Raw genomic sequence first — 25,511 nt, 5'->3', positions numbered from 1 at the left:
GTGGAATCAATCTAAGCAAAAGAAAGTTAAAAAGCCATAAAGCAAAGCGTGGCAAATTAACCATAGTAAATTAAACAGCTCGAGTGGATGCTGTGCACCGCTCCAAGCATCAAAGATTAGCAATCATCCCGAGATGCAACACACTTTTTATGACCTCATTGTGCTGTAAAGGTAATTTCTATCTCTATATATTTATATACTATATAAATATATCTTTCATACATAGGCATAAGAAGTGTGTTGGTATGAATTTTTCATACAGCTGAGCAACAGTTTTGAACACTGCAACCCAAAGAAGCCACCACTGCTCAAACTGAGAAGAAGGAATGATTACAAGAGATATTCACAGGCTATCAGTTTAAGAAAAATCACTGGTGTGTAGTAAGAACCTAGCTTCTTGATCACATTTGGATATCCAGCTGGTCTTTTGCTCACTACAGGTATCTCAATCTCGCACCGTGGAGGTTGTAAAGTAAGAGAAATGGAATGCGCAACAAACAAATGGATTCTGCCTTTGATGCCATCATGTGCTAGACGGTAATTTGAGTGTTAACCTTAATTTAAATATCAATTAGGTACCCAAGCAAGAACCAAGCACCAAGCATGTTGTTCTGTTCTTAGTGTTCAAACGCAGCTAAACGTGATTAATGTAACTTCAGAATCTTACCTCCTGCATCCTAGAAAGGAAAACCTCCTTACAAAGCCTGCTTGACTCATAAAAAAAGGTGTGGCTGAATGGTGTGAACAGGATATTTTAAATAACATTATTATTTCAATCCTGAGACTGTACTCCCCAAGTGGAAGGCATCATCTCCTGTTGGCACACAACAATCCAGAGCTTTGTTTTACCTGTCCTTTTTCTGCCAACCAGCGGTTCGCTCTTTTGATTGTTCTTCACAGCAATGATGTAGATGATGTATTCAGTTCCTGGTTCCAAACCTAGGGAGAGAAGACAGACATAAAGCAATCTTAAACTTAAGACCTGCTTTTCTTTTATGATCACGTGTGGGATCTAAGGCAGAATGAGAAGCAGGTATGGCTGTACTATGGGTATGTGTGTTTTGGATCTGAGGTTTTCAGGACAGTACAAAGAGTCCAGGCTCCTGCTCCTCAGACCAAGTTTGAAATCTGACCATGTCAGCTGGCATCATGGATGCTGCAAACACAAAACACAGTGAATCTTCTGAACATGTGACTGACGGGATGCCAGAGGCATGGGCTTTTTTCCTTGAATGGGTGACAGTTGTGGTGGCAGTGGAAACAAACGTCTGTGGATTGTTCAAATCTGATGGTCGATCTGATCAGTGTATTGTGTTTGTAGGACAGGTGTGCTTATAAAACCGCTGTCTGTCATTAGAAACCACAAGAAAGGAACAAAACTTTGTGTTTCTCTTAGCTGACCATCAACACATTTTATAATTAGGCCTTCCCCCTCTCTCTTCAAATTTAAGTGTTTCAAGTGAAGACCTCCCAAGGAAAAAGGGGACAGGTACCAGTAATAGTAGCCTCAGTGGTGCCGGGCCGAGGACGAGGCAGAACCTCCTTGGCTGGTGAGCCAGGTTTCTCATATCTGATGATGTAGCCTGTGATCTTGGCTCGCGGAGGCTGCCAGGTAGCCAGGAGGGAGTTGCTTGTGGTTGTAAGGAAGCGCAGGTTAGAAGGAGCATCGATAGCTAGGTGAGAACAAAAGGAAACAAGTCAAATGCAGTAAAGTCAAGCATATTCTTCCCCTGAACTGCATCTTCTTGACACCCTTCTCAAACTCAGGAGTAAAACTTACTGCTGTAAGTCACAGTAAATGTTGTATGTGATCAGACAGACAACTTCTGACTGACCCTATGTGATTACTATGTGTTAGCAAGAGCAGAAAAGTCAGACAAGGTCATTACCAGTGGAAGCATCGATCACTACCGGGGAGCTGCGCGCATTCTCGTTCAGAGTGTAAAGGTAGATCTTGTAGTCATTGCCAGGTTGCAAGCCTAAAATGAAGTTGGAACATAAATGTTAGCTAATCTGAGGAAGCCATCTAAAAGGGGCATCAGAACGATGCCCCTTTCAACTTCTTTGTGGACACTAGTCTTTATGACTTAGATATTTTTTCCCACCTTTTATTCCTATGGTATTTCTCATCAAGGAAATTCAACTACAACACAAGAACCCAGTGTACCTTCTGATATGATCCTGGAAGCTCCTGCACCTGCAGAAGCCCCTGACTTACCAGTGATAGTGTAAGTCCTCACATCAGGGCTGATGGTCCTTTGAATGGGGTTCTGGCCACTCGCTGGGATAGCATCAACTTGGAAGCCAGTGATGGTCTCGGTCTTGGTTCTCCAGGTAATGGTAATGGTTGTCTCGGTGGCATCTGTCACACGGGCCCTGCGAGGGGGACTAACATCTGCACCAGAAGGAAAAGGTCTCCTGTCAGTACAGTGGCGACTGTGAATCTTAGCGGCTAAGTGTTTGTGAAGGCTGGAGCTTTGTATAGAGCCCTACTTTTGGCAGAGAGTAGGATCTCGGTCTCTGCACCCAGCACAGGACTAACTGGTCATGTGTGGAGGATCACTACTCACTTTCAAGAGTGGTGACCACCCCCTGGGCTGGTCGGCTGGTCAGAGAGTCCTTCAGGGCATACACGCTCACTTCGTACTTGGTTGCTACCTAGAATGGACAAAGTTATACCATGTTATGAGAAGGACCTGGCGCGGTGGGAAATACTCCCGCCCTCATTCAGTGTTTGGTGGACCCACGTTTCTTGGTCACCAGTTCCTGAAGTATGAAACCTTAAAATAACTCAAATCAGTGAAACATTGATGGGATAATGTTAATTATTTCCAGCTGTAATAAAAGAGTAGACATGGCCCCTGATAAACAATGCTGTTGATAATACTAGTAGTGCACATGTGCACACCCAGGAGCAGAGGAAATCCTGGAAGAAGCTTATTTGTCATCCCTCATTTTGGAACCTGTGCTTCAAAGCCGACTCTTCAGAAAAAAAAAATAATTTACATCCTGTTTTTCCTGGGGTTAATGGATGCCATTTGCTATGATATGGTGCTCTTGTTGTGAAGAAGAGAATGGTGGAAGTTACAGCATGGTCTTTTGTCCTTAACTGCATCAGACCAGGAGTTCACTTAGATTAGAATGTTTTTTAAAGCTCATTTTTGAAAATGATTCATAAAACTCCTTAAAAACAGATCAGTAGCTTTTTAAGATAGCAGGAACCGTAAAAGCAGTGATTTTCAGCCTTTTCCAGTTCAAGAACTCCTGAAATGTTTCCAGTGGAGAAGATGGCCATATAGCAAATTTAAGCCTGCTCACAAAAGCCTTGCATTTTTTACTTACATTTTGCAGATGTCTTAAAAATAGGCAATAGACTGCCAGAGCTCCCATATCACAGCTTGAAAACCTCTGCATTAGGTCGCTTTATCTGACCTTTTTTGTGGAAGATGAGTAAAAGCGTTTTACCAAGTTACTGTTGATTTTGAACCTGATAATTTGCATTTGATTAAGGCATCCAGTCTCTCTGTGCTAAATGAGGAAGGGGAAAGAATGCAGATCCATCAGGCCAATTTCTTGCCTTTTAAAACCGATGGTAACGAGTAGTTACAGTCTGACTAGCCATCAACTTCAAACAGAGTCAGACCCTCAGGAGCTGTAATGATCTACTCCAGCTGAGGTTCTCCTAACATCTCCTTCCCACAAAACAGTCTATATTACATAAAGAAAAGAGTTACCATTAATCCAGACACGACAGCAGATGTACTGTCCGGAGAAAGGTTGATTTCTTTCATAGGACCAGTCTTTTCTTTGGGGTTCACTCTAACTCTGTAGCCAGTGAGGCGAACGTTTGGTGCATTCCAGTTGACGGTAAGACTGGTGGGAGTTACCTGAGTAAACTTCAGGTTTGTTGGAGGTGGAATTGCTGCAGAAATCCGGATTGGCACATGGTTAGTTTAAAGATGACAGTCTTGGATAAAACAATATTCTCTCCTGAACATGAGACAGGTTTAGACCTAAAAATACATGGGTGGGAAAGTGGCGTGCCTTCTGCAAACACAGGCATAAAGCACTGTGGAAGGGGATGAGGTATTCAGAAGGAGATTCTCAAGTCTACAGTAACCCTTTTCAGCAGAAATAAGGAGATCTCGATGCTTCAACCCTGAAGTTAGGGGAGTAACAACACTTGCTTTGATATAAGGTGAAGGCTTTGGGAGGTGCTTAAATCTATAGTAGGCCAGTCTGCTTTAATTCTTCTGCCTGTCTCTGCTTTTCATCACACAGCTAATAGTTTAGTCCTGCTTCACTTGCCTATCTCTGTTCATTTCTAAAATACGATGGATGATTTACAAAAGTAAGTAGGAAGCAGGCTCAGGAATTGCAAAGAGGATATAAAAATACTGCAAATGCAGAGGGGAAGCATTTTACAGCCACTTACACGAGTGTAAATTACTACACAGAGAGCAAGGCAATGGAAAAGCAGAGCTGTGGTGGCCATAAGGCTCATCACGCAAGAGTCTCTTCATGAGCTAACACATCTGATATCCTTAAAACCAAAATGTTTGCTTAAAAAAAAGGAGCATCCATTGAAACATTTTCTTTCCTTACTGTTGGTAATCCTTGGGCTGTAAACAGGGGAAAAATATACCTTACCATAGTGCCCGCTATTAGCATGCTGCTGTGAAGTTTTCTAATTTTATAGAGCGGAAATACAAGATCATTCTCCCTTGTTGCTTTGCTTGGAGTTCAACTGAAAGCCCATGAGAGTCAATGGAAAGTCTTGAATGACTTCAAATATGCTTTTGAAGAGCCCACAAAGGGTAAACCAACCACAGAGAGCGGGTTTTAAAAATTACTATATTTGCATTTCTGGCAGGTAGTCAGCCAGCTGTTTCAATCATTACAACACTTCGCTTCTGTTTAGTATAGCAAACTGTACACTAGGAACCACTGTCTTCATTACATCCCTGGAATTATAGTGCCAACTTTTCATCCACAAATGAACAGGGAGACCTTTATTACAAAGGTAGCACCTTTGTAATAAAGTCACATCTGGTAATGCTGGAAGCTTTGCAATGGATTCCATGTTGCTGGAAGTAATTTTATCTCAAGCAATTAGCTTCCTTTTCCTTTTTCACAAAGGAATTTTAAATGTATTCTACATGGAGTTCGATCAGACTGGCACGTAAGGGACTCTCCTGAATGGAGCACATCCTTTTCTTGTGGAGATGATGTGAGCGCAGGGTGTGGGCATGCACATGGGCTGTAGTCCTTAGGGCAGTGCCAGTGAAGAAGGATCTAGAGGCTCTGTGAGACCTGAGGGTTAAGCTAGCCCTTCACGCTGATCTTTTGCTCGAACCAACAGCGAGGACCCTGGGGGATGAAAGCTGCCCTGCTCACTCTGTTGTTGCTAACTGCCTCTGCCTGCAGGTGCCCCATATCTTAAAGACAAGACAAGAGTGTTGTGAGAGGGTGGTTCACCATGAATTAGGCTCCGGGACTAGGGACCAGACATCACTGATCCCCTTGAGAACTGAGAGAAGGCTACAAGGTACCATCCCTCCTTTCTCTAGAATCCACTCCTTCAATCCTGCTGATCTTTCCTGCATTCCCTGCCTTCCCTAATCCGTATGTAGGCTGACTCTGCTGGCGGCCAGCTCTCCAGCACCAACTAAGCCATCTCTCAAGAGCAATCCCATCCCCTTGGCTGCCCCTGGGGCTTCCCCGGCACGGAACACCAGTTGCACATGGAAGCACACTTTACCCAACAGGGCAGAAGCCACTGCTGCCATGGCCTGCTGGGTGGTGTAGTTGAAGGTGTACCTGTGGACTGGGTCCCAGTGAGGGGCAGGCTCTCCATGTCATCGTATATGGCAACGATATTGATAGTGTACTCAGAACCTGGCCTGAGGCCATGCAGCTCAGCAGTGTCTTCTTCGCCACCTGGGGCCGGCAATAGCTCATGGATTCCATCCTCAGGGCTTGAGTAGGTCACCCTGTACCTGGTGACTTGCCCCTGCGGGCTTTCCCAAGCAATTTTGATGGAATCAACATCCACCTCAGTGAATGTTAGTCCTTTAGGGCGGTCAATGTCTGTTAGGCAAATTAACGGTAAGAGGTTATGTGATAAAAGCAGGTTGTGGGTGAGGAAAATAAAAAGCATTTCTATTACATGCAAAGCAGTTTTCGGTTTTGCGCGGGAGAGGGGGTACTTGATTCTCCTCTGTGCTGCACTTTGCACACATGCTTACACCCGTGCAGAGTAAGGCTGAGAGTTTGTGGGTGCCAGACAGCAGGAAGGGATTCTTGGCCTCGTTGAAACCAAAAGGACTTGCGTTACCACCTTCAAAGCAGCCAGGACACAAATCCTTACCTGTATTTGAGTCCCCTTGGCAATAAAACCCCTTTTACACAACTCTAGCAGCATTAAGCTACCTTAAAGTGGTCAAGAGGAAAAAAAGAAACGGGCATTTTAAAACCTGTTTCTACCATCAGAGCCAGTAACTGGTTCCTGGTGCTAAAGGCAGCCAGGCGACCCACCTGACTCGGTAAGTTTGGATTCGTGCTGCATTTGCTTTTCACTATTGTAAGCTGCTGTGCAAAGCGCCAGTCCAAGGAGAATCAGTCCCGCTATTTTCTTTCATAAATTAATATCCAATTAACACACTTATCAAGAAAGCAAATTACTGAGTATATTATATTTTAAAATCGGTTAGAAACAAACTTTTCAGTTTTGTATTGAGTGCACAGGGAATGTCCACAGGTGCAGCTGGGTGATACACACACTTCCCAATTAGACCAATTCACTGGATTTTCCTAGCAAGGTGGGAGCTCAGCCCTAGACAGCAAGGTGAGTGAGCCTTGCCCCACAGAAGTCTAGTGTGGCTACCCATTTGTTACACAAAATGGGAGGATCTGGCATAGCATTTTTATCTTGGATCCAAATTATGCTTTTCTATAAGATTTCAACTTTTTTATTTGCCATGTTATATTAGTCCTGAATTTTCTACATTTTCTAGTTGGCAAAGGTGATTTTTGTCCAGGAATTTGTCGGCTTGAAATAGATGTGGACTCTTTTCCCGCCTCTACAAAGCTTCAGAGAAGCTCCTGTTGTCTTTAGGACAATTCTGTAAGTATTTGGGGCTGAGTTGTGGTTTTGAATACAAGCCTGAGCAAGGAAATAACATGCATGCAAATCCCTACCCCAGAGGTGTCCCTGAAAAAGACGCTTTACATCAGAGCTATCCCTCTGAGTTACGTGTTCCCTCTTGCCTCCTCTTTGCATCCAGAGCAGAACTGCTGTTTTGTACAGGCAGATAGAGCAATTCGAGGGCTGAGCTCTCCTGCCTTTTGCAATGCTTCATCCCAAGTTCTTGATTTAACTCACGCGTGGTTCCCTTTACTCCCTTGCACAGGGCAAGTGCTCCCAAGCCCAGTCCAGTCCCTTACCAGTAATCACCTTTGCCACCTAGCTCCAGAAAGGAGATATTTGCACATTTTTTTCCACTGATTAGTTGACGGCAAACAAAACCCCAGAAGACTTTGTGGCTTTAGTGAAAGAAAATCAGAAGCGCAGCATTTTGAGGGAGTGAGGAATTGCGTTTTGCCAGTGTTTGAGGGAGAGGGATGGCATTTTTGCCAGCATCTGCAATTTAGGTGCACGGTACTCATCACAGGGCAGACCACCTTGCATTCTCCTGGAGACTAGGCACCTGCCACTTGCTTTCACTGGGAATGTGATGCTGCATGGTAGACTCAGACATCAATAGATAACATTTGTTTTGTTACTGTGAAGTGAAATACGTACTGGTGACAGCTGTCTCAACCAAGGGGAGGCTCTCTCCGTTCTGATTCTGAGCGTAGACACTGACCATATACTCAACTGTGGGCTGCAGACCTTCAATAGTGACTTGCGTTTGATCTGGCAGGAAAGAACAACGTTAGTCCATCTGCAGCTGCGCAAAGTTGCGGAGAACTGGCCTCTAAGTAGCCTTGAATGAAGGGCCCGTATAAGCCATACCATGAATAAACGTCATGAAAACGAGATGGGATTGGCATATGAAGTTTGCCTTTTGCTTGCACTATGCTTCCCTGGCAGTGCACGACAAGGCATATGCAATTTGTACCTGCTCGAAGGCCCCACAGCTAAAAGGGCAGGTTAGCAATGTCGAGAAAATAAAGCAAGGGAAGACCAGCTTTCATCATTTTCTGGGATAAGACTGACCATTAACCCAACTGCATCGCAAGCATCCCTGAGTGCTAATCTCTGCTGATCCCACAAAGTGTACTGTGCTCCTGAGAGCAACCTGAGAGCTGACTTGGCATGCTCTACGGTAACGAGGTCAAGCCTGTAGCATATGTGACTGAGTCCATGCCATGACCAAGGGTCATATTATGTGACCTTTGGAAGGATTTCAGAGGAAGTTTTGCTGGATGCTAGAAAATCCAATGGCATTTCTTTGAAATCCAGGTGCCTTTCAGAGACACTGAGCTTGCCAAGAACAAACCTTTGCAGCACAGTGGTGTCAAAGAAATGCGAAGCTTACAGGGCAATATTTTGCCCTAGCTTCTCTTGGATGAGACCCAACTGAAGTCAGAGCAGGATGGCAAAAAAAAGTCACAAGCAGGAGAAAGTTTGGCTTCGAGCATATGCCTAGTGCCCAATAGTGTTGATTCTAGTGGTTGTGTCTTACATTCTTTACAGATCTGAAGGATGTCATGTACTCTTACCTGCAGGGACATTTTTAGTTTTTGTGGGCCCATGTCCTTTCTTGGGGACAGCTGTCACTCGATACCCTGTGACTGGGGATGTTGAAGGGAGCCATCTGATGCTGATGCTGTTGTCCTGGACGTCGGTAACTTGCATCTGGGATGGTGTGTCTATTTCTGGGCAACAAAAATAGTTTTTTCTGAGTATGTTGGTACAGGAAACCTTCCCTCCACCGTTGCCTCCTAGCTGAATTTTATTCTGCTCTTCCTTTTCTAGGCTGTGCTTCTTAGAACAGAAAAGACATGTTGCTATTTATTTGTCCCTCGTGCTAGCCCAGAGCAATAAAGCCTTGACCATGATGTCTGGGTGACTGACCTCGTATCAACGTTAGTTGAGGATTTTTGTTGTTTTAAAAGCTACTAAAAGCCTTTATCTGCAGCTACAGGAGGAGTAGGCTTAGACTATATACAGATCAGGAGTGAGACGACAGTCCTGGAGTTAGAAAGTCAGGTCTCATCAGGATCACACAATATGACAGTGCACCAGAAGCACCAGCGTTAAGCCAACAGTGACCCCATGATATGAGAGCCCAACAGGATTTCCACTCTGCAATAAGCAGTCAAATATTGCTTGTATCCCCATCTGGACTCCACAGGGTCTCCCTCCTCCAAAAGTCCAAGTCCACGATCCCCTTCTGTGTCATGTCATTATCATGCTGGGCCACCACAATATGCAGCTCCACTGAAAATGATGGGCTTACAACACAGCCCATGACTTCTAAAAGAAACCAGGGATCAGTGATACACATTCATGCGGATAAACCAACACAAAGCTGTAGGGGGTTTTTGTGGGTTTTTTGTTTTGTTAAAACAGATCTCACCTGTTTTGTAGGTGACAGTGACTGGCTTGCTACTGGCAGGGCTGTCTCCACGGCCAGTTACAGCATACACGGTGATGGTGTAGTCTACACCAGGTTTGAGGCCAGTGATGGTAGCAGTAGACATGGTGCCAGGCACTGTAAATTCCTGCACAGGGCTGCTTCCACCTGAGGAGGGTAAGGTGGAAAAAGAAATGCAATGGATCTTAAATTATACATTTTTAAATCATTATAAAAAGCAGGACAATCCTATATGCATCAAGTTGAAGACAGGACCCTGTTGATTCAGTGGTTGTTTGGTCAAAGTCTTCCTCAGACCAACCCAAGGAAAAGGATTAAATATGTACACAGAACCACCTCTAAAATGACGGGAGTGCTCCAGATGCTCTTTCATTTTAGTATGCAAAAAATTATTTGCTCTCCTTTAAAAAAACAAAAAAGACACCTATATTTGACAATCTTCTCTAAATATGCTGCAAGAATCTCAGAGATAAAAGAGGTTTTTGTCTGCTACAGTCAAAGTTGCCTTTGCTATTTGCTGTGGCTTTCTAATGGCCTCAGAATAGGGTTTCTGGTCTGTGACTGGCCATAGCAGCCTGCCCTCACCTGTTTCACCGTAAGTGATGCGGTAGTATCTGACTGTCACTGCAGGAGCATCCCAGGAAATCACAAGGCTGGTTGGGCTGGTCGGGGTGACTTCCAGGTCCCTTGGAACATCAGACACTAAAAAAAACAGAGTATTGAGAGAGAGTTTAAATGCAGTTAATATACATCAACTACATATTCCACCTATCATACCATGCTCCTCTGCCACTCACCTGCCCTAAGTTTTAGTCCAGCGTACACACCTCTACAAGTGATGTATCTGGTTAAAAACCATCCGGCATTGGACTAGATTTAATGAAAAATGTTCTGCTGGCCCTAAAGACATCTGACTTGATCTGAAAGTAGCATGGGTCCTCCCACCTTTTTTCTAAATCAGGCCCTACCTCAGTATCACAGGCACTTCCTCATGAGCAGAGTTTCACCAGCTGGTAGGGAAGATTTGGTTTAACAGCAACCACTTTGCCAGAGGACACCCAAAATCCTCGCCCTAACTTTTAGCCAGCGTTCTCTCAAGGCTTACCTGTTGTCTGTTGGCCGACCAAAGGCACGCTCTCCTCCCTGCCGTTGATGGCGATGATGCTGACCACGTATTCAGTCCCTGGAAGCAGGTTGGTAAGGGTGATGGAGTTCCGCGAGGGGGGCACACGGTCCTCCTTGGGCCTGCCAGCACCATGCTCTGGGTGATGCCGGATTTTGTAGCCTGTAATGGTGGCACGAGGAGCAATCCAGTGGACAGTGAAAGAGTTGGCAGTTATATCCGAGAAGTCAAGGCCAGTGGGGGAATCAAGACCTGAGTAGTCAAAGAGACAAGAGACTGAGCTCAGCCAAACTACTGGTCATCATCACCACTGCCATGTTTCATTAAGTTCAGTATCGTGACACTACCAGATCCTAAGCCAAATACTATTTGGCCATGAAACTGAACAAATATGTGTTCAGGATCAAAGCAAGGCAAACGAGCACTGGATTGCAACTGCAGGAAAAGAGTGTATGGCATGCACAGACAAAACAGCATAAAACGATGCACATGACCTGCAAACTCCATTACACAGCTCTGAAACAAGAAAGACTCAGTGACAGATATGATAGGCTCTGCCTAGGCTTGTTCTCAGGCAGACACCAGGGTCTACAATGCTCTATTTAAAACCAACAGAAGTTCTGGCTCTCAGACATAGCGAAATACAAAATTTCCTAGTGTTTCCCAAGATGCGCATCTGCATTGCTCTCCAATATCTAGCTGATGACCCATCAACGAGGTGGCAATACACAAAAGCGAGCAACAAAGTCCCGTTAATGAATGCGCAAAGGATAGCATTAATCACACATGTGTCTCCGGGTGCATCTAAGTACCTGTTTTCTGGATTCCAGACAAAGGTGCACTCTCATGTTGCTCAGAAACACTGTAGACTCTCACCAGATATTCAGTACCAGGGAGCAGATCTGTGGAGTTTAAGTACAGGAATTTAGACGTATTTCTTTACTAACAGCTAGAAGTCACTCAACCTACACAATTTTAACTGTGTTTAAGGGAGGTAATCAGGTTTTGCTTGATGGAAGATCTGAACCTCCAGGGCAGACAAAAATTTAAAACTGTTCTTTTTGTGGCATTATGGTTGCTTGCAATGTTTTAGCCTGAAGGAGCATGGTATCCCTGTATCATTGCTTCATTACTTTGTGGAGTCTGGCTAGAAGCAAGCATTTTTCTGCAAGGTCCCTTCTAGTTACCTAGTAGTTTAGTTATGCACCAGGCCAAAGCTTGAGCTGATATAAACTGGAACAGGGCTAAGGATTTCCAACACAGCTATTCTAACTCAGATGAGCTCTTGATCTGGTCTCTTATTCTGAGAGTGCGTATTGTCTCTCACTCAACCAAGCTGATTCTAGGATGGAGAAAAAAAAAAAAACCACCTTCAAATATAACACAGCTTTTGCATCAGCAAAAATTAATGTCTGCTTTTTGAAGATGCCCACGTTTTGTTGCCATGTCCTGTAAGGTTCCAAACCGTATTTATTTTCTGGTCCCGAGCATACAAAGCCAAAGGAGCAATGACCTTTTGCACACTCTGATCCTCTCCCTGAACCTCTGCACTGCAAGTCCTTGACATTTTTGGCAAACCAGGTGAGTAATGTGTATTTACTCTTAATACCTAACCTGCAAATCAATGCAATTGCCCCATAACCTGATTCATCACTGTCCTTGGATCCACAGGAAAAAACTTTCCTGTGGTTTGGCTTTAACTTGGGTAAAGCAAGTGGCCAAACCCCATTTAGCATGAGTTTGTGTGAGGCTACTTTGACATCAGCTTAGATCAGCTGAGAATTTGGCCAGTTACAGCAAGGAATTTTTCTTTTGCCTCATCTTACGTCACATATAAGGGGCCTCTTATATTTGTCTGACTTCCGTAAGTAACCCACTTACTTGTTAAGATCACCATGTTGTCTGTGGGTGAAATTGTCAGCTCTGCAACGTCTTCGTCCTTCTTCACAGGTGAGTAGCGCACCAAGAAGCTGCTCAGCACGATGGATGTTGGTGCGGTCCAAGTCACTCTCATAGTATCAGGCCCCACATTAGTGAAGCGGAGATCGGTGGGAGGAGGTACAGCTACATAGCAAAGAACAAATATATCTTAGTTCTCTGATTCATAAAAGTTGATTGAGATATATGTTCAGGGAATCACCAGAGAAAGTATCTCATGCATAACAGACTACTGTGTCAGACCCATGCAAACAGACTTCTAAACTACATTCGGTTCTACTACAGTTAAGAGAACAATATGTCTGTTCTACTGTCAGGCTCCTTTAGCCTCTTGGCAATTCCTGATACTTTAAATATACCCTATGGGGCTAATTTGAAAACAAGGTAGCGAGTTTCAGCAATGTGCTTCTCGCAGCTGGATTTTGTATTACAGATGCGGAGCCAAGAGAGGTTTAAAGTTGCCATACAGCAGCTTACAGATGGAAAAGTAATCTCATCTAAAATTCAAACATGCACACACAGGAGAGGAGAGGGTATATCACTAATTTCCTATGACTCTACTTCTACTTGTGTCGAAGGATTTACAGCCTCAGGATTTTCAAACACAATAGGATTTCATGCAAGACCCAGTTTTCAGCTCGCCTTCTGCTCATGCACTATGTAGAGACCCTTGACGGTGTGGCATGGCTGTCAATGGCACGTACTCAGGGAGTGGTGTTTCATCTGTACCCTGTGGGGCATTGTGGAAAGAGCGGGGCCGCCACTGAAACAGACTGCTGGAAGCTCTAATAGCTATCAAGGCTGGAGGAACTGCTCCGCCCTTTGGCACTCTTCTTTTGGGAAATCACAGTTTAAAAGTCTGGTGAATATACAGCTCATGTTTCAGGTTCTTCATTCCAGCTGGATCCCGGAAATCTGAATAGCAGAAGGTGAATGAGCCTGGCAAGTCTGCAGCCATTCACAGTATTAAAATGTCTCAAATTAGAAAACTGAGCAGCGTATATATCCTTTTGAGAAAAAGGAACAAGCTGGGTCTGTGTAGCTTCCCCCCAGTGAGCGGCTCGATTCCTCTTTGGACAAAGCCCCGTCATCCCAACAGCCAGTGACAGCATGAAACACCGTCCATGTCACAAAACACAGAAGTTTTCAAAATTCACCCGTTTGCTGTGTCAGAGTGGTAGGGGCGCTCTCTCCGCCATTAATGAGTGTGATTACACTGATGTCGTAATCAATGCCCGGCTCCAAGCCTGTGACTGTGTAGTATCCTACTGAGGAGTCCACAAAATCTTCAAAAATAGGGACACTTTCTCCTGCCGCAACTACTGTGATGCGGTAACCAATAATGGTGGAGGCATTTAACGGGGTCCACCTCAGGCCGATGCTTGAGTCAGTTATGTCAACAAAGCTTAGATCAGTGAGTTGGGGCACCTCTAATGAGTTAAAGAGCAAACGGGAAAGGCAAAGACATACAGAGGCAAAAGAAAGACAAGGGAGAAAAAAGCAGTGTTCATCACTATTAACATTGACAGAACTTTAGAAGCAATTGCGGTGATATGTAGAATCTCTCTTGGGGTTTGGGGGAAAAAGAGGTTTTTTGGTGGTTTGGTTTCAGGTTTTTTTTGTTGTTGTTTTTTCTTTTTTCCTCTTCTTATATTTTACCCTTCAATGCAGTCTCCAGCTGCCTCCCCAGGCAGACAGAAGCTGAAACCCCGATCCCCTGAGACAATGCCCTTCCACTTTAGACATAGAAGTTTTAAAAAGACCTACAGGAGGCACTTAACTTGCAACAAATTTACTTTGACCAATGATGAGCCATAAAGACCCATCATTTTCTGATGAAAACAGAAACAGAAAAAACATACCTTTTTTTTTTTTCAGGTGGAAAACAAGAGATCAAAGTCTATTAACATATAAATAAAACAGCTCCTCTGAAATAATAGTTGATTGACCCTCTAGAATTTGTCTGGTTCGAATGGTAAGTCTAACTTTAATCATCAGGATCATAAAAATATCAACCCATTTGAAGGGGCTAAATCAGACTACATCCTCAGATGGTGAGAACCATCACAAAGCTTCAGGGTAGATCATCCACTATTCAAACTATTTACACTAGGTTTGGAGAAGAGTCTCAAATCCCTGTAATGGCTTGAGGATCTGGCCCAGAATTCAAGTTCTACTTACCACTAACTGCTGCAATATATGTGCTAAAAACAGATGATATGGAACAGTGAGTAATAAAACACTTTCTTGGAAAGATGGCAAATGGTTAAAAATGACCCTTAGATGATAAGAATTCTGGAAGAGTGACAACGTCCCCATATGCAGAGGTTATGCCCAGCACATGATGTGGCTAAGAGGCTGACTCTATTTGTTCGCTAAATTGTTCAAAATCTCAGAACTGAGCCACTGAATAAGGATCCTCTGTAATGACCTTCTAGATATTGCCTAAATTTCTGTACGGCAAACAAGCACAGCTGTGACTGTTTTTCCTATCGATACTATTGGCAAAGCTGTTCTTTTCCTGCATGCTAGGACCAACAGAATTGGGCAGGGAGTGGGGAATGTTAGATGCATCTTTAATCGACAATGGCCAAACCCTTAGTTGCTCAAGTCAATAGATTGGTATTGATTTAAGCCACAAGATTTGGCTGTGTAACTTTAGCAGGGTGATCCTGAAATCAGTGGGAGCTAACGGATGCTCTTCCTCACTCAGGATCAGACACCAGTAGGTGAGTTAAAGGTGCAGGACTTGGTAATGATCCAACAGAATGGATACATTAATTATGGGACGGTAAATATTCCAAAAGACTGGCTTTAATAACAGTGGTTATGTTCTATTTTAATGTCCTTCTAGGAAAAGACTTATTTTACAGAATAGATGCAAAAAAATGCCAATTTTCTGTAAAATTGTTGTTTATCCACATGGAATGCATGTACCATATCACCTTTAAAGAGTGCTAAAAGCCAGAGACATACATTCTTAGCTTTCCCCTACCAGAAGATGGTAAAGGGCTAAAGCCATTACTGCTTTAATTATGCAGTATCACAGTATTAGTTCACTCCCAGGGAGCATACAGCACTTCAGTGAAGCATGGAAATTTTAAAGCAGTGTTATAAAAGCAAGCAAACACAGTAGCTGGCATCATTTCAGGGCTGAGCAGAAACAAAAACAAACAAACAAAGCCCTCAACAAAGGAAAATGAAATGAAACCATTTGAGGAGATGCATATTAATTTTGCTACTGTGGTTACAAAGGTAGTTGCTGCAGTCAGCACAGCATGTAATGCAAGGTGGCACACACCACTTTGTGTCCCAGAAGTGCTACAGCGATGGATCTTTCAATCTTGGCTTTCCTCTCCATTGTGCCGAAGTGATCTTCTGCCACTATCGCTGCCAAAATTTCTCCTGTGCTCACTTCCCACTCATACCTCTCTTCACCTACTTCCTATTCCCACCAGCTGTGCTCCAGATGCTGGGGCACTGGAGGGCCAAGTTAAATCTCTGTTGCTCTCCAGCTCAGTGTGCTGATAGAACAGATCTATGTCTTTACCACCACCCTGTCGACAGACAATATAGGGTATAAAAACTCCTCTATCACATGGCTATTCTGCTTCTTGAGACTAAATATAAAGTCTAAGCCCTCTGCCATCAGACTAACAGGAGTTCTGCAATGTAGAGAGCTTTCAGGCTCAGCAATTCAACTTTGAGTAGCTAAAACTGCTGCTCATCCTTTCCTTACCTTGTGTGATGGTTTCAGAGATGGGGATACTCTCCTGGTCGTCTTTGACCGAGTAAACGCTGACGTTATACTCCACACCAGGGTTTAGGTTTTCAAAGGTGCAGGTGGTCTGATCTGCACCTACTACTTCCTCCAAGGTAGAGCCCTGCTGCCCGTTGGTAGGAGCACTGGTCACTCGGTACCCACTGATGCCTGAAATACAGATATACCAGTATGCAGTAATCTCATACTGTATTTATTTACATCAGCTCTCAGTACAAACAACCGAAGCAAATACATTACATTTTACAAGTGATTTTGCCATCCTAAGCCCAGCAGGCAAGAGGTTGCTTTGTCAAGCATCTCGAAAAGAGCTTTCCAGGAGGTAGCCATGCCACTCTCACAGCGTAATTTCAGTTCCCTTTGAGACCTTACCAAAGTGAAAAATCTCATGACATGTCGAGAAAAGATACATCTACTGACTGACACTGGGGTTTTCAAAAGCTTTCAAGCCTTGTTTTACAGAAGTCAATTGTACAGCTCCCATCAGCTATTGTGGGAGAAGAGTTCATCTTGAACACTCTCAGAACTTCCACACTTACTCTCGGTGACATGAACTCATTTGTCACTGCCAGAAATCTTTTTGGTCCATTTTGCTTTCCTTCTGTTGGACTTTTTTTTAAACCACTGGGGATATTTGAAGAAATCCTTCAAATCCCTAAAACAGCTGAAATATTTAAACACATTCATACTGCAAAAAAGCATTTTCCATGGAATGTAAATCAAGAAGAGTCCTATGGCAACCTAATACTTAATTGTGAATTATACCCTTGAACATATCTAGAAATATGTACATTTTTCCTGAAATTACTCAACAGCAAGCTTCCCATCAAAGTCTCCTTAATGAACCACAAGGCACCGCAGAACAAACATTAGCATTCTGGTACAAAAGGAGGTTCGAGGACAGTGTGAGTTCACATAGTTACCTGGAGTTGTGCTTCTATCCCAAGAGACCACCAGGACTCCAGTATCAGGATTGGGCTCCAGGCGCAGGTTGGTTGGTGGGGACAACGCTGCAAGCGTTCAGAGAAATGGGTCATTTATGGCACTGAGAATCACGCTAGCTCCCTCAGCATCCCTTCTCCCCACAATGTATCTTCACCCTTCAGAATTACCTAAAAATATTCTCCTGAAGTTGTGACCCTGCATTGCATGAGCTAGTGCTACTGTCACCTATGCATCACAAAGAAAAACACCTTCCAGACCACAACAGGAAGAAAAGACTAGAACTGACTCCCAGAAGACAGCCATTGATCTGGGGAACACAGGGGAAGCAAGCAGAAGCAGCAATAATTGTGGAAAAGCAAGTGGGTCGTACGTGTAGTCACTCTCCTGACGATGGGAGTCTCTCTCTCCTGGCCGTCCATCAGGACTGTGAGGCTGTAGGTATACTCCACTCCAGGGGTCAGGCCAGATATCACGATACTGCCGGAATCAGAGATGACCTCCCGAGGAGCCTCTCCACCTTGGCTTGGGCGCACACCCAGCTGCAGGGAAGCAGCAAAGTTTGCTTTTCAGTCTCACGTATTCCTATCCCGGCTAACTATCAGCATCCTGACTTATCATCCAACATGAGCATCATGGGCCCTTACGCTGAATGCCGTTAATCCTGTAACTTGTGTTTTAGATGTCCCACTGATGAACTTGACCTGAAGCCCAGAGGACAGGCTTGCATTGACCTCTGTGACCTAGACCCACCCCCTGTAAGCACCATGTCTTTGGCACCTCTTTCCTTTGTGCTACTGTCTTCACTGCAGTCCATAGTAAACAGCTTTAATTTGTCCTCCCTATCACAATGAAGCAAGAGGAAAAAGAAACACGGGACTTCAGCTTCTCCTACCTTGAAGCCAATCCTTGGGGCAGGTGTCCAGGTGATGACAATAGAAGTCTCAGTCACTTCGGTGTTAAAAGGAGGAACAGAGCCAACAGGCTGATCTGCAAAGTGAATTGACAGAGTTGAAGTCTAGCTGCAGTGATGGCACCAAGCAGTTAGAAAACCTGACCTAGAGCAGTCCAAATAGCAAGAGGTATGCAATAAATGCTGAACTATATTACTTCTAAAAATCCAGTAATTTGGGAGGGATCTGACAGATGACTTCTGTCTGCTGCCGGGCTTGATAGACACAGTATGCAAGTGGTCTAATCGTAGCCAGTGCTTTTGTTGTTCCTGAAGAAAACGAAAATATTGAACTGGGCCTCATGAGTCCTCTATGCATCTAACCCCAAGAATGTGGGGAATATTGGTTTTGGCATGATATCTAAAGAGTTCCTCAAAAAAACAGCTTTTTTTCCTTCACCCACCATATGCCATTCAATCAGCAGAACACTATACCCTTGTCTGTCATCCAGCTGTCCCAACTAGGACCCCCTCATCCCTTATCGACATCTTCAACTCTTTTGAAATCAGCAGAGTGAAAGGGAGCTCAATCTGAGGAATCTGTGGTCTCATTCATGTCTGTCAGAAGCATCACACAGAAGCCAAAGTCTTTGTGTATCCCAGAATCAGTCTACATAACTCCACTGAGTTTAATCTGAATTGACCCCGTTATTAATGAAGAGACTCTGTTTATTAATCTATAGTCTTAAACGGGACTGGTTTCTTTCAGATAAGCCAGAATTTGAAGGCAGTATTCATCTAAGATATCCAATCATATGCTAATTGAGAAATATTTATAGATAAGGCTGTCTGTCAGCAAAAAGCACCTTGCCAATGTCAACAGTGTTACTCTGAGTAAACATTTGAACCTTTATTTTAATTTCACGTTGTTCTAAAAGAAACCACATTCTCTTTTGAAAAGATGTGGTTCTGGGCTTGGGTGGCTTTGAATTTTGTTAGTTTATATGACGGCTTCATCATTATTTAAACAGTGAATCTATTTGTTCTTTCTAGAAGTATGTGTGGGTTCTTACAGAACTCCCTTTCCTCCCAAAATTTGCTTAATATCTCTCCCAAGCCAGCAGCAAAGTACAGATGACTGAAATGTGGAAAAAAAAAAAAAAAAAGAAAAGAAAAGAAAAAAGAAAGATAGAACGCAATGCTTGTGCCAGTTTCTGTAACTGCAGTTGAGCTGCCTTAGATGGTATGGTAGGACTTGAGAAATGACTGCCTTCAGCTTTATGCAAATGACAGACTAATTATTCCTTGCTCATTTTAAGGGAGCCGTTTGATTTCCTTGATTTGTCATGCCAAAACCAAACAACTGGAAAGATCAAGTAAAATTAAATTTCTTTGTCATTCCGTTAAATAAAAACTGAGGTACCAGTAGTAAGTTTTCCCTTTTGTTTTTAATCACCAAAAAAGCTGAAACATTTTACTAAAAGCTTTTTGATGCAAATAACTCGCTTTTTCCTGCCAAGTAACTCAGAAAGAAGAACAAGGAATATTTCTCAAGCAGTTCTGCTGGAATGCTACTTTAAAAGGCTTCTTCCGTAAACCAATTGACAATAGCCACTTTCAGCACAAGTTCTGAAGAAGGGCCAGGGTTCTAAGGAAGAGGATTATGCACCCATTATACTTACAAGTTGTGAAGACTCCAGTCGCTCTGGTGCTTTGCAAGTCATCTTTAACTGCCACGAGGTACACGGTGTACTCAGTGCCAGGCTGCAAGTTCCTGAGAAGGTACTTGGTGGCAGAAGGTCCCACGTTGTAGGTCCTTGGTTGACCTCCTCTTGTGGGACCTGCAGTCAGCCGGTATCCTGTGATCACAGCACGGGGCCGTGTCCACAACACTAACACCGAATGCTCCGTGGTATTGAGAAATCTTAGGTTGGTGGGGGCATCGAGCTCTGGGGAAGAAAAAGCATAACATGTTATGCACCAGTTTTCCAGTTCAATCTCCACTTCACCCCTACTTCCAAAGCACGTCCACTACCACGCAAAAAACATGGGTGTACTATGAGGTTGCTGAGCCTGTATTTCTCACTTAGGGCACAAGGGCCACCGTAGGGAAGAGAGAGAAGGTGGGGACTATTAGAGAGCTGAAAATAGAAGTGAAATAACTATATCCATGCCTCGGTGCCATCCGGTAATACGCTGAGCCAGGCAGGCCTGCGCATTCTGGGCTGCGCCACTTTGGGTCGCTGCCATAGGTGCCCATCCCATGGGGAAGTCAGGCTAACAGCTGAGGCGAGACAGATGAACCCAACCGCACTCAGGAATTTCAATAGTTTCTCATGAATGCTGAGCATTTTTTAAAAATCAGCTCAGTTTAGACTTGTCAGCATAAGCACGGAAACCTAACTTTAGCCCTTTTTCATTAAAAAGATTTATTCTTTTAAATCTTTGCCCAGTCCTACTCCCTGCCCTCTCAAAATCCCTTCCCAAAACAAAACACCCCCACTTTGTCATTTTAATGTAAAAATAAACAACAGTCAGCGACTTTCTGCAGAAAACCAGTTCCTAGATCTACTTAAAAATAATCACACCGTGGAACTAACTATACAACAATTCCAAGCATGCTTGTATCTCCCATGGCACTCACGCAACGGCTCTTATCAGGCTTCCTCCCCATTTTATCACTGCCCCTGGGAAGCTGCTGAAACCGATAACCCAAGAAAACTACGTAAACAAGAGGCTGAAGCAACACAGCTTCATCTCCAGCACCGCACTGGAGTCCAGCGAACGGTGGAGATGTCACTACCTTTGGCTGAGAGAAGATGAGGCTCACAGGGAGAAAGACACTTAAGCAATTTGCCCCCACAGCAGGCCGGGTAGCACTGGCTACTGTGAAGGGTTTGTAGCATCTGCATGGCAAGTTTCCCCACCTTTTCTAGGTCCCCAGTCATATGTTGAAATTAAGAGCAATGAGGAGAGATTCCATCAATTCTCTTTTTTGATGGCAAAAGCTTTTTTCCTCCCCTTGAGTAAATAACATTTTTGTGATTAAAATTAATATTTTCATCACTCTCCCAGTGATTCAGTGGGAAGCGGTTTTTGTCCTTTTTGTTTTCTCCCTTTTTGAGGGGGGAAGGAAAAGGAAGCGAGGACTTCCTTCTTCCACCACTTGCAAAGATGGGGGAGAGAGTTCTAAAAGACAAAGGATGAGTGTGACCCTCCACAGGCCCATCTCCAACCCACAGGCTGAGAGTCAGCTTTATCTCTTCTTAATACTTAGATCTGTGCTAAGTCTCATCTGACAGAGATTGTATCTTCCTCCAATTTGTAGCCTACAGTCAGTTCCTTTCTGCACAATTTCATTTGCCAGCTCTATTAGGCTTTTATCTCTTCCTCTCCCCTTACTAGAGGAAAAAGGGGAAGATTAAAAAGCCACACACACACACTCCAGAGTTTATTTGTAGACTGTTTTTTAACAGAAGGCCAAAAAGAGAATCACATTTACACCGTGGGAAGCGATTTTTGCTGCAGGGTTTTCCTTGGGAACTCTGAATGATTTCTGTTTCCCAGGACTTCCGATTACAGGATGCAATTTAAGTGAATACTTTCTGAAATGTGGTTTAGGCAAAGCAGTTAAGCGGATGATCACAGCCTATGGAAAATTATTCCAGACACTTGTAACTAGCCCTGCGCTGTCCCAATCAAATGTTTATGCTCCGATGTACACCTCTGTCTGTGGACTTTCAGAGGGGCTCTATACCTGGCCAAGGCTCCTGAAAACAACCACAAAAAATTACAGATCTAACTGCAAACTGAGCCCTTCTTGTTCTAAATGCTTCCAAGAGATTTCAGACTCCCAAGTTGCATCCTTGCTTTTGAAAGCCTCACTTGAAAGAGGAGGGAGGGTGTTCACACCACCTATGTTACACTCAAATCAGACACCTGTGTCAGAGGACAAACATAAGGATCCCATTCTCCCTGCACAGTCAAGGGAGGTAAGAGGGAGAGGCACTGTTCATGGCTCCTAACTTTATGGATGGAAGTAAATAGTATTTCTCAAACAGCATGGCTATATTCACAGATTATCCCATTTCCTTGTGTTCCCTCTCATCTTTCTAAGAGTTGGGCTGGATTCTCAACAGTTGCTCTCATCTACTGAAAAGTATCAGAACAGCAGCAGATGTGCATAGTTGAGTTTTGGTCCTTTGAATAACATGAGCCAGCGAAAGAACATCACAAACACCGAGTTGCCCTTCTGTTGCTCAATAAACATGATCTGTTCAAATGAACCACATCCCAGGTTCTGTCTGATCTGCTTCTCTCGGATCAAAAATGGAGATAACCACTCAAACCCATGCTAAACTCCTCCTCTTCCATCTGAAAGCCTCCATCTTGCCCAGCCGCTACCCCTCTCTTCGCTGCACTTCTGCAAAGCAAAAAGCAATGCCTGACAGACCGTGTACTTTGCTTGTCATCTTGCCTCGCCCTGGTGATGTGCTGCACTGCCACTAGATCATTAGCAATCAGGTTCTGAGAGCTCCCGCACGACTCTTCCTGAAAAATATGTATGTTCCCCATGGCTCTTGTTGACAGTCCATTGAGGTCGCTGCAAACCAGTTTCCCAGGTTTCAGTAGGATGACAGTGACATTTCTGGGGTGGTGAGACAGCCCGTGGAAAGCCAGGCCTGACCTGGCAAAGCTGAAATGCAGTCCTTTTAATGACAAGGCCTGTCCTTACATGTACATGCAGAACTCCGACTGACTACTCCGCTGACAGCGGAGCCAAATAGGTATGCAGCTGTTAGAAAGGAGATAGGGATTTTCAGAGCAATCTCAGCAAGGCTCCTAAGTCATGCTGAAATCTGCCCTACGGTATCCTCAAAACAAAGAAGATAAAAAAAAAATCACAGGCTGTGATCTGTGCTGTAAAAGAACTGCAGGGCCCATCAATTCTCAGTCAGTAATAAAAAAGTTGAATTCCAGCCATATGAAATTGTTTTAAAGTGCCATGAGAGTTAAACTCCCATCGGAAAGCCCTGGAGGAGGATAAATCTGCTGAAGAGATCATTGTTTGACTGAATGAATTCCCAGCCCTGTCATCCTAGTTATGGGATACCTCCTGGGCTATAACTGTTGCACTTTAAGTGCTCTGTTTATATATTTCTCTAAGCGACAGAGAAATACGCATTTCAAAAGGTTGAAAAAAGCGTGAAGGAAAGACACTTACTGGTGGTTTGCTCTCCAGTCAAAGGTCTGCTCTCCCTGCCATGGCTCACGGCAAAGATCTTAAAGAGATAGGTTGTTCCTGGGAGCAGGTCAATAACTTCAGCAAAAGAGCTCCTGGTGATGGGCAGTCTCTGGCCATGTTGGCCAGGGCGATTGACAGGGATCACTTCCACTCGATAGCCAGACACTTGGCTCTGCGGTGGGGTCCACATGATGGTGATCTTGATATCAGAAACCTCCACAAACTGCAGATCTTTGGGTGAAGGAACTTCATCTGAAAGCAGAGCGACAGAACAGTGTTAGAGGGAGTCCTTAGCAATTGGCAGGAGAAGCTATAGGTTTACATGGAAGAAAAATAAGTTATTTTTGATTGAACAATGGCTAGCCCAAGAATATTTACCAAGTTAAAAATGTCATGGTAACCTTCCTCTAAACATGTATACACACATTCCTAGACAGAATTCAAGCAGACTACAATTCAAAATGTCACCACCTAGTTTTAGGTATTTTATGCCTTCAGTCATAGAAGGTATCTTGCTGTCAAAGAAAGAGAACTGGAAGACCAGATGTAAGATGCTACAGAACTTCAATCATATGCAGATCCAAAAGCTTGGGGGGAAAAAACGTACCCCAGGGCTTGGAAACAGGAACCTCCTTTTAATTTTGAAAGAGAGGGTTTTCAAAACACGTGGCATGTTCTGAATGTCTATAATTAACTTTAAATCCACCTTTTATAATTAAAAAAGAACAGGGGCTGATCTGGCCTTACTGTAGTCAAAGACAAAATCCAGTTCCCTCTGTGCTGATCCACAGCACTGCACTCTTGAATTCCGATGTTCAAATTAAGTTTCTTCAGATTAGGACTGCTACTGCCCTAAGGTTAACCAATGCACATTTTTGGAAGATATAGATGCCAAACCATAAAAATCATTGAGCTGAGTTCATTCCTGGTAAATTCCCATTTGCAAACACATGCTTGCAACTTGCAGGACCATCAAATTCCACTGCTACCACATCAGATCCCAATTCGTTCACTATCCTTTTTTTTGGTTTGGCTATTCAGCCCAATTGGATGCGTAAAGAACCCTGAAACCAGTAGTTTTTTTAATTGTGGCTGCCTCAAGTTTAGATCGTATGGTGTTACACTGGCACATCAGTCAATGCTGAGGAATCTCCCATCCCCACTGACTGCAATGGAAAATAATGGTTAGGACTGGAAGGGAGTGGGAGAAGTCAGGTGAACAATTTGGATTTGTGTTGTGGCGACTGAGTACATAATCTTAAACATCTGCAGGCCAAGTACAGAGGCAAAATGATATACCAGCTCTTAAGAAGATCTCTTAGCAGAATTCCCTTAAGACAACTTAGGAAACTCTGATCTCTTTTTTCTGCAGACACAATGCAAGACCAACCTTTTGACCTGCCTGCAGTCTGATCCCTAGGAATTACAACGCTATCAATGCAGAGTGGTGCCTTGACTGTGTCAATTCATGAGTACGACTTTACCATGGAACTTCAATATCAGCGAAATTTACAATTAAAAAGCAAAGCAACGATGACAAAAACCAGAATTGAGTTCATTTAAGGATTCATTTAGCTAGAGCAACATAAGCCTGCATTGTTATTTGGCGCTAAGTACTAACAGAAAACTCAGTGACTGATATCCAGAACATGCTGACCATTACCTGCGCGTGGGACGCCTGTGGTTTCCTGTTGGATGAAGACAGGAGTACTCTCCTGATTTTCCTCCACTGCATAGATGCTGATGTTGTACTGAACACCTGGCATTAAGTCACTGAGCGTTACAGACGTTGCAGTGTCAGGCAGGTTGAGCTCTGTGCTGCTGCCTTCCACAGAGGGTGTGTAGATAACTCTGTAGCCTAAAGCAAGAGAAGTATTTATAGTCCTCAACCACAATCAGTAAGATAGCACAAGGAATGCTAGAAATGAGAGCTAAACTGATCTCCCTACTGAGGTTTCATAGAAATAGTCCTGAATTTCAGCAGG

At 43.7% G+C, this 25,511-nt stretch overlaps 1 protein-coding gene across 1 annotated transcript in view; it reads right to left on the bottom strand.

The window, feature by feature from the left end:
- Positions 1–25,511, bottom strand: part of FN1 (fibronectin 1) — a gene marked incomplete at its 5' end in the record, with an annotated part of 54,305 nt that overhangs the window by 6,639 nt on the left and 22,155 nt on the right. Inside the window, 22 exons of the mRNA XM_009702637.1 lie at positions 850–939; positions 1,494–1,673; positions 1,890–1,979; positions 2,219–2,395; positions 2,571–2,658; positions 3,735–3,922; positions 5,821–6,090; positions 7,805–7,918; positions 8,728–8,883; positions 9,588–9,752; positions 10,191–10,307; positions 10,711–10,980; positions 11,541–11,630; positions 12,610–12,792; positions 13,824–14,096; positions 16,406–16,597; positions 17,371–17,457; positions 17,763–17,931; positions 18,285–18,379; positions 19,964–20,230; positions 23,506–23,778; positions 25,190–25,384. Of these exons, the coding sequence (XP_009700939.1) occupies positions 850–939; positions 1,494–1,673; positions 1,890–1,979; positions 2,219–2,395; positions 2,571–2,658; positions 3,735–3,922; positions 5,821–6,090; positions 7,805–7,918; positions 8,728–8,883; positions 9,588–9,752; positions 10,191–10,307; positions 10,711–10,980; positions 11,541–11,630; positions 12,610–12,792; positions 13,824–14,096; positions 16,406–16,597; positions 17,371–17,457; positions 17,763–17,931; positions 18,285–18,379; positions 19,964–20,230; positions 23,506–23,778; positions 25,190–25,384 (3,729 nt within the window). The remainder of the gene's footprint in view (positions 1–849; positions 940–1,493; positions 1,674–1,889; positions 1,980–2,218; positions 2,396–2,570; positions 2,659–3,734; positions 3,923–5,820; positions 6,091–7,804; positions 7,919–8,727; positions 8,884–9,587; positions 9,753–10,190; positions 10,308–10,710; positions 10,981–11,540; positions 11,631–12,609; positions 12,793–13,823; positions 14,097–16,405; positions 16,598–17,370; positions 17,458–17,762; positions 17,932–18,284; positions 18,380–19,963; positions 20,231–23,505; positions 23,779–25,189; positions 25,385–25,511) is intronic.

The sequence above is a fragment of the Cariama cristata genome, unplaced genomic scaffold (assembly GCF_000690535.1).
Source record: "Cariama cristata isolate BGI_N322 unplaced genomic scaffold, ASM69053v1 scaffold20080, whole genome shotgun sequence".
Taxonomy (NCBI): Eukaryota; Metazoa; Chordata; class Aves; order Cariamiformes; family Cariamidae; genus Cariama; species Cariama cristata.
The sequence above is the reverse complement of the archived record's forward strand: the minus strand, read 5'-3'. Positions and strand labels throughout refer to the sequence as shown.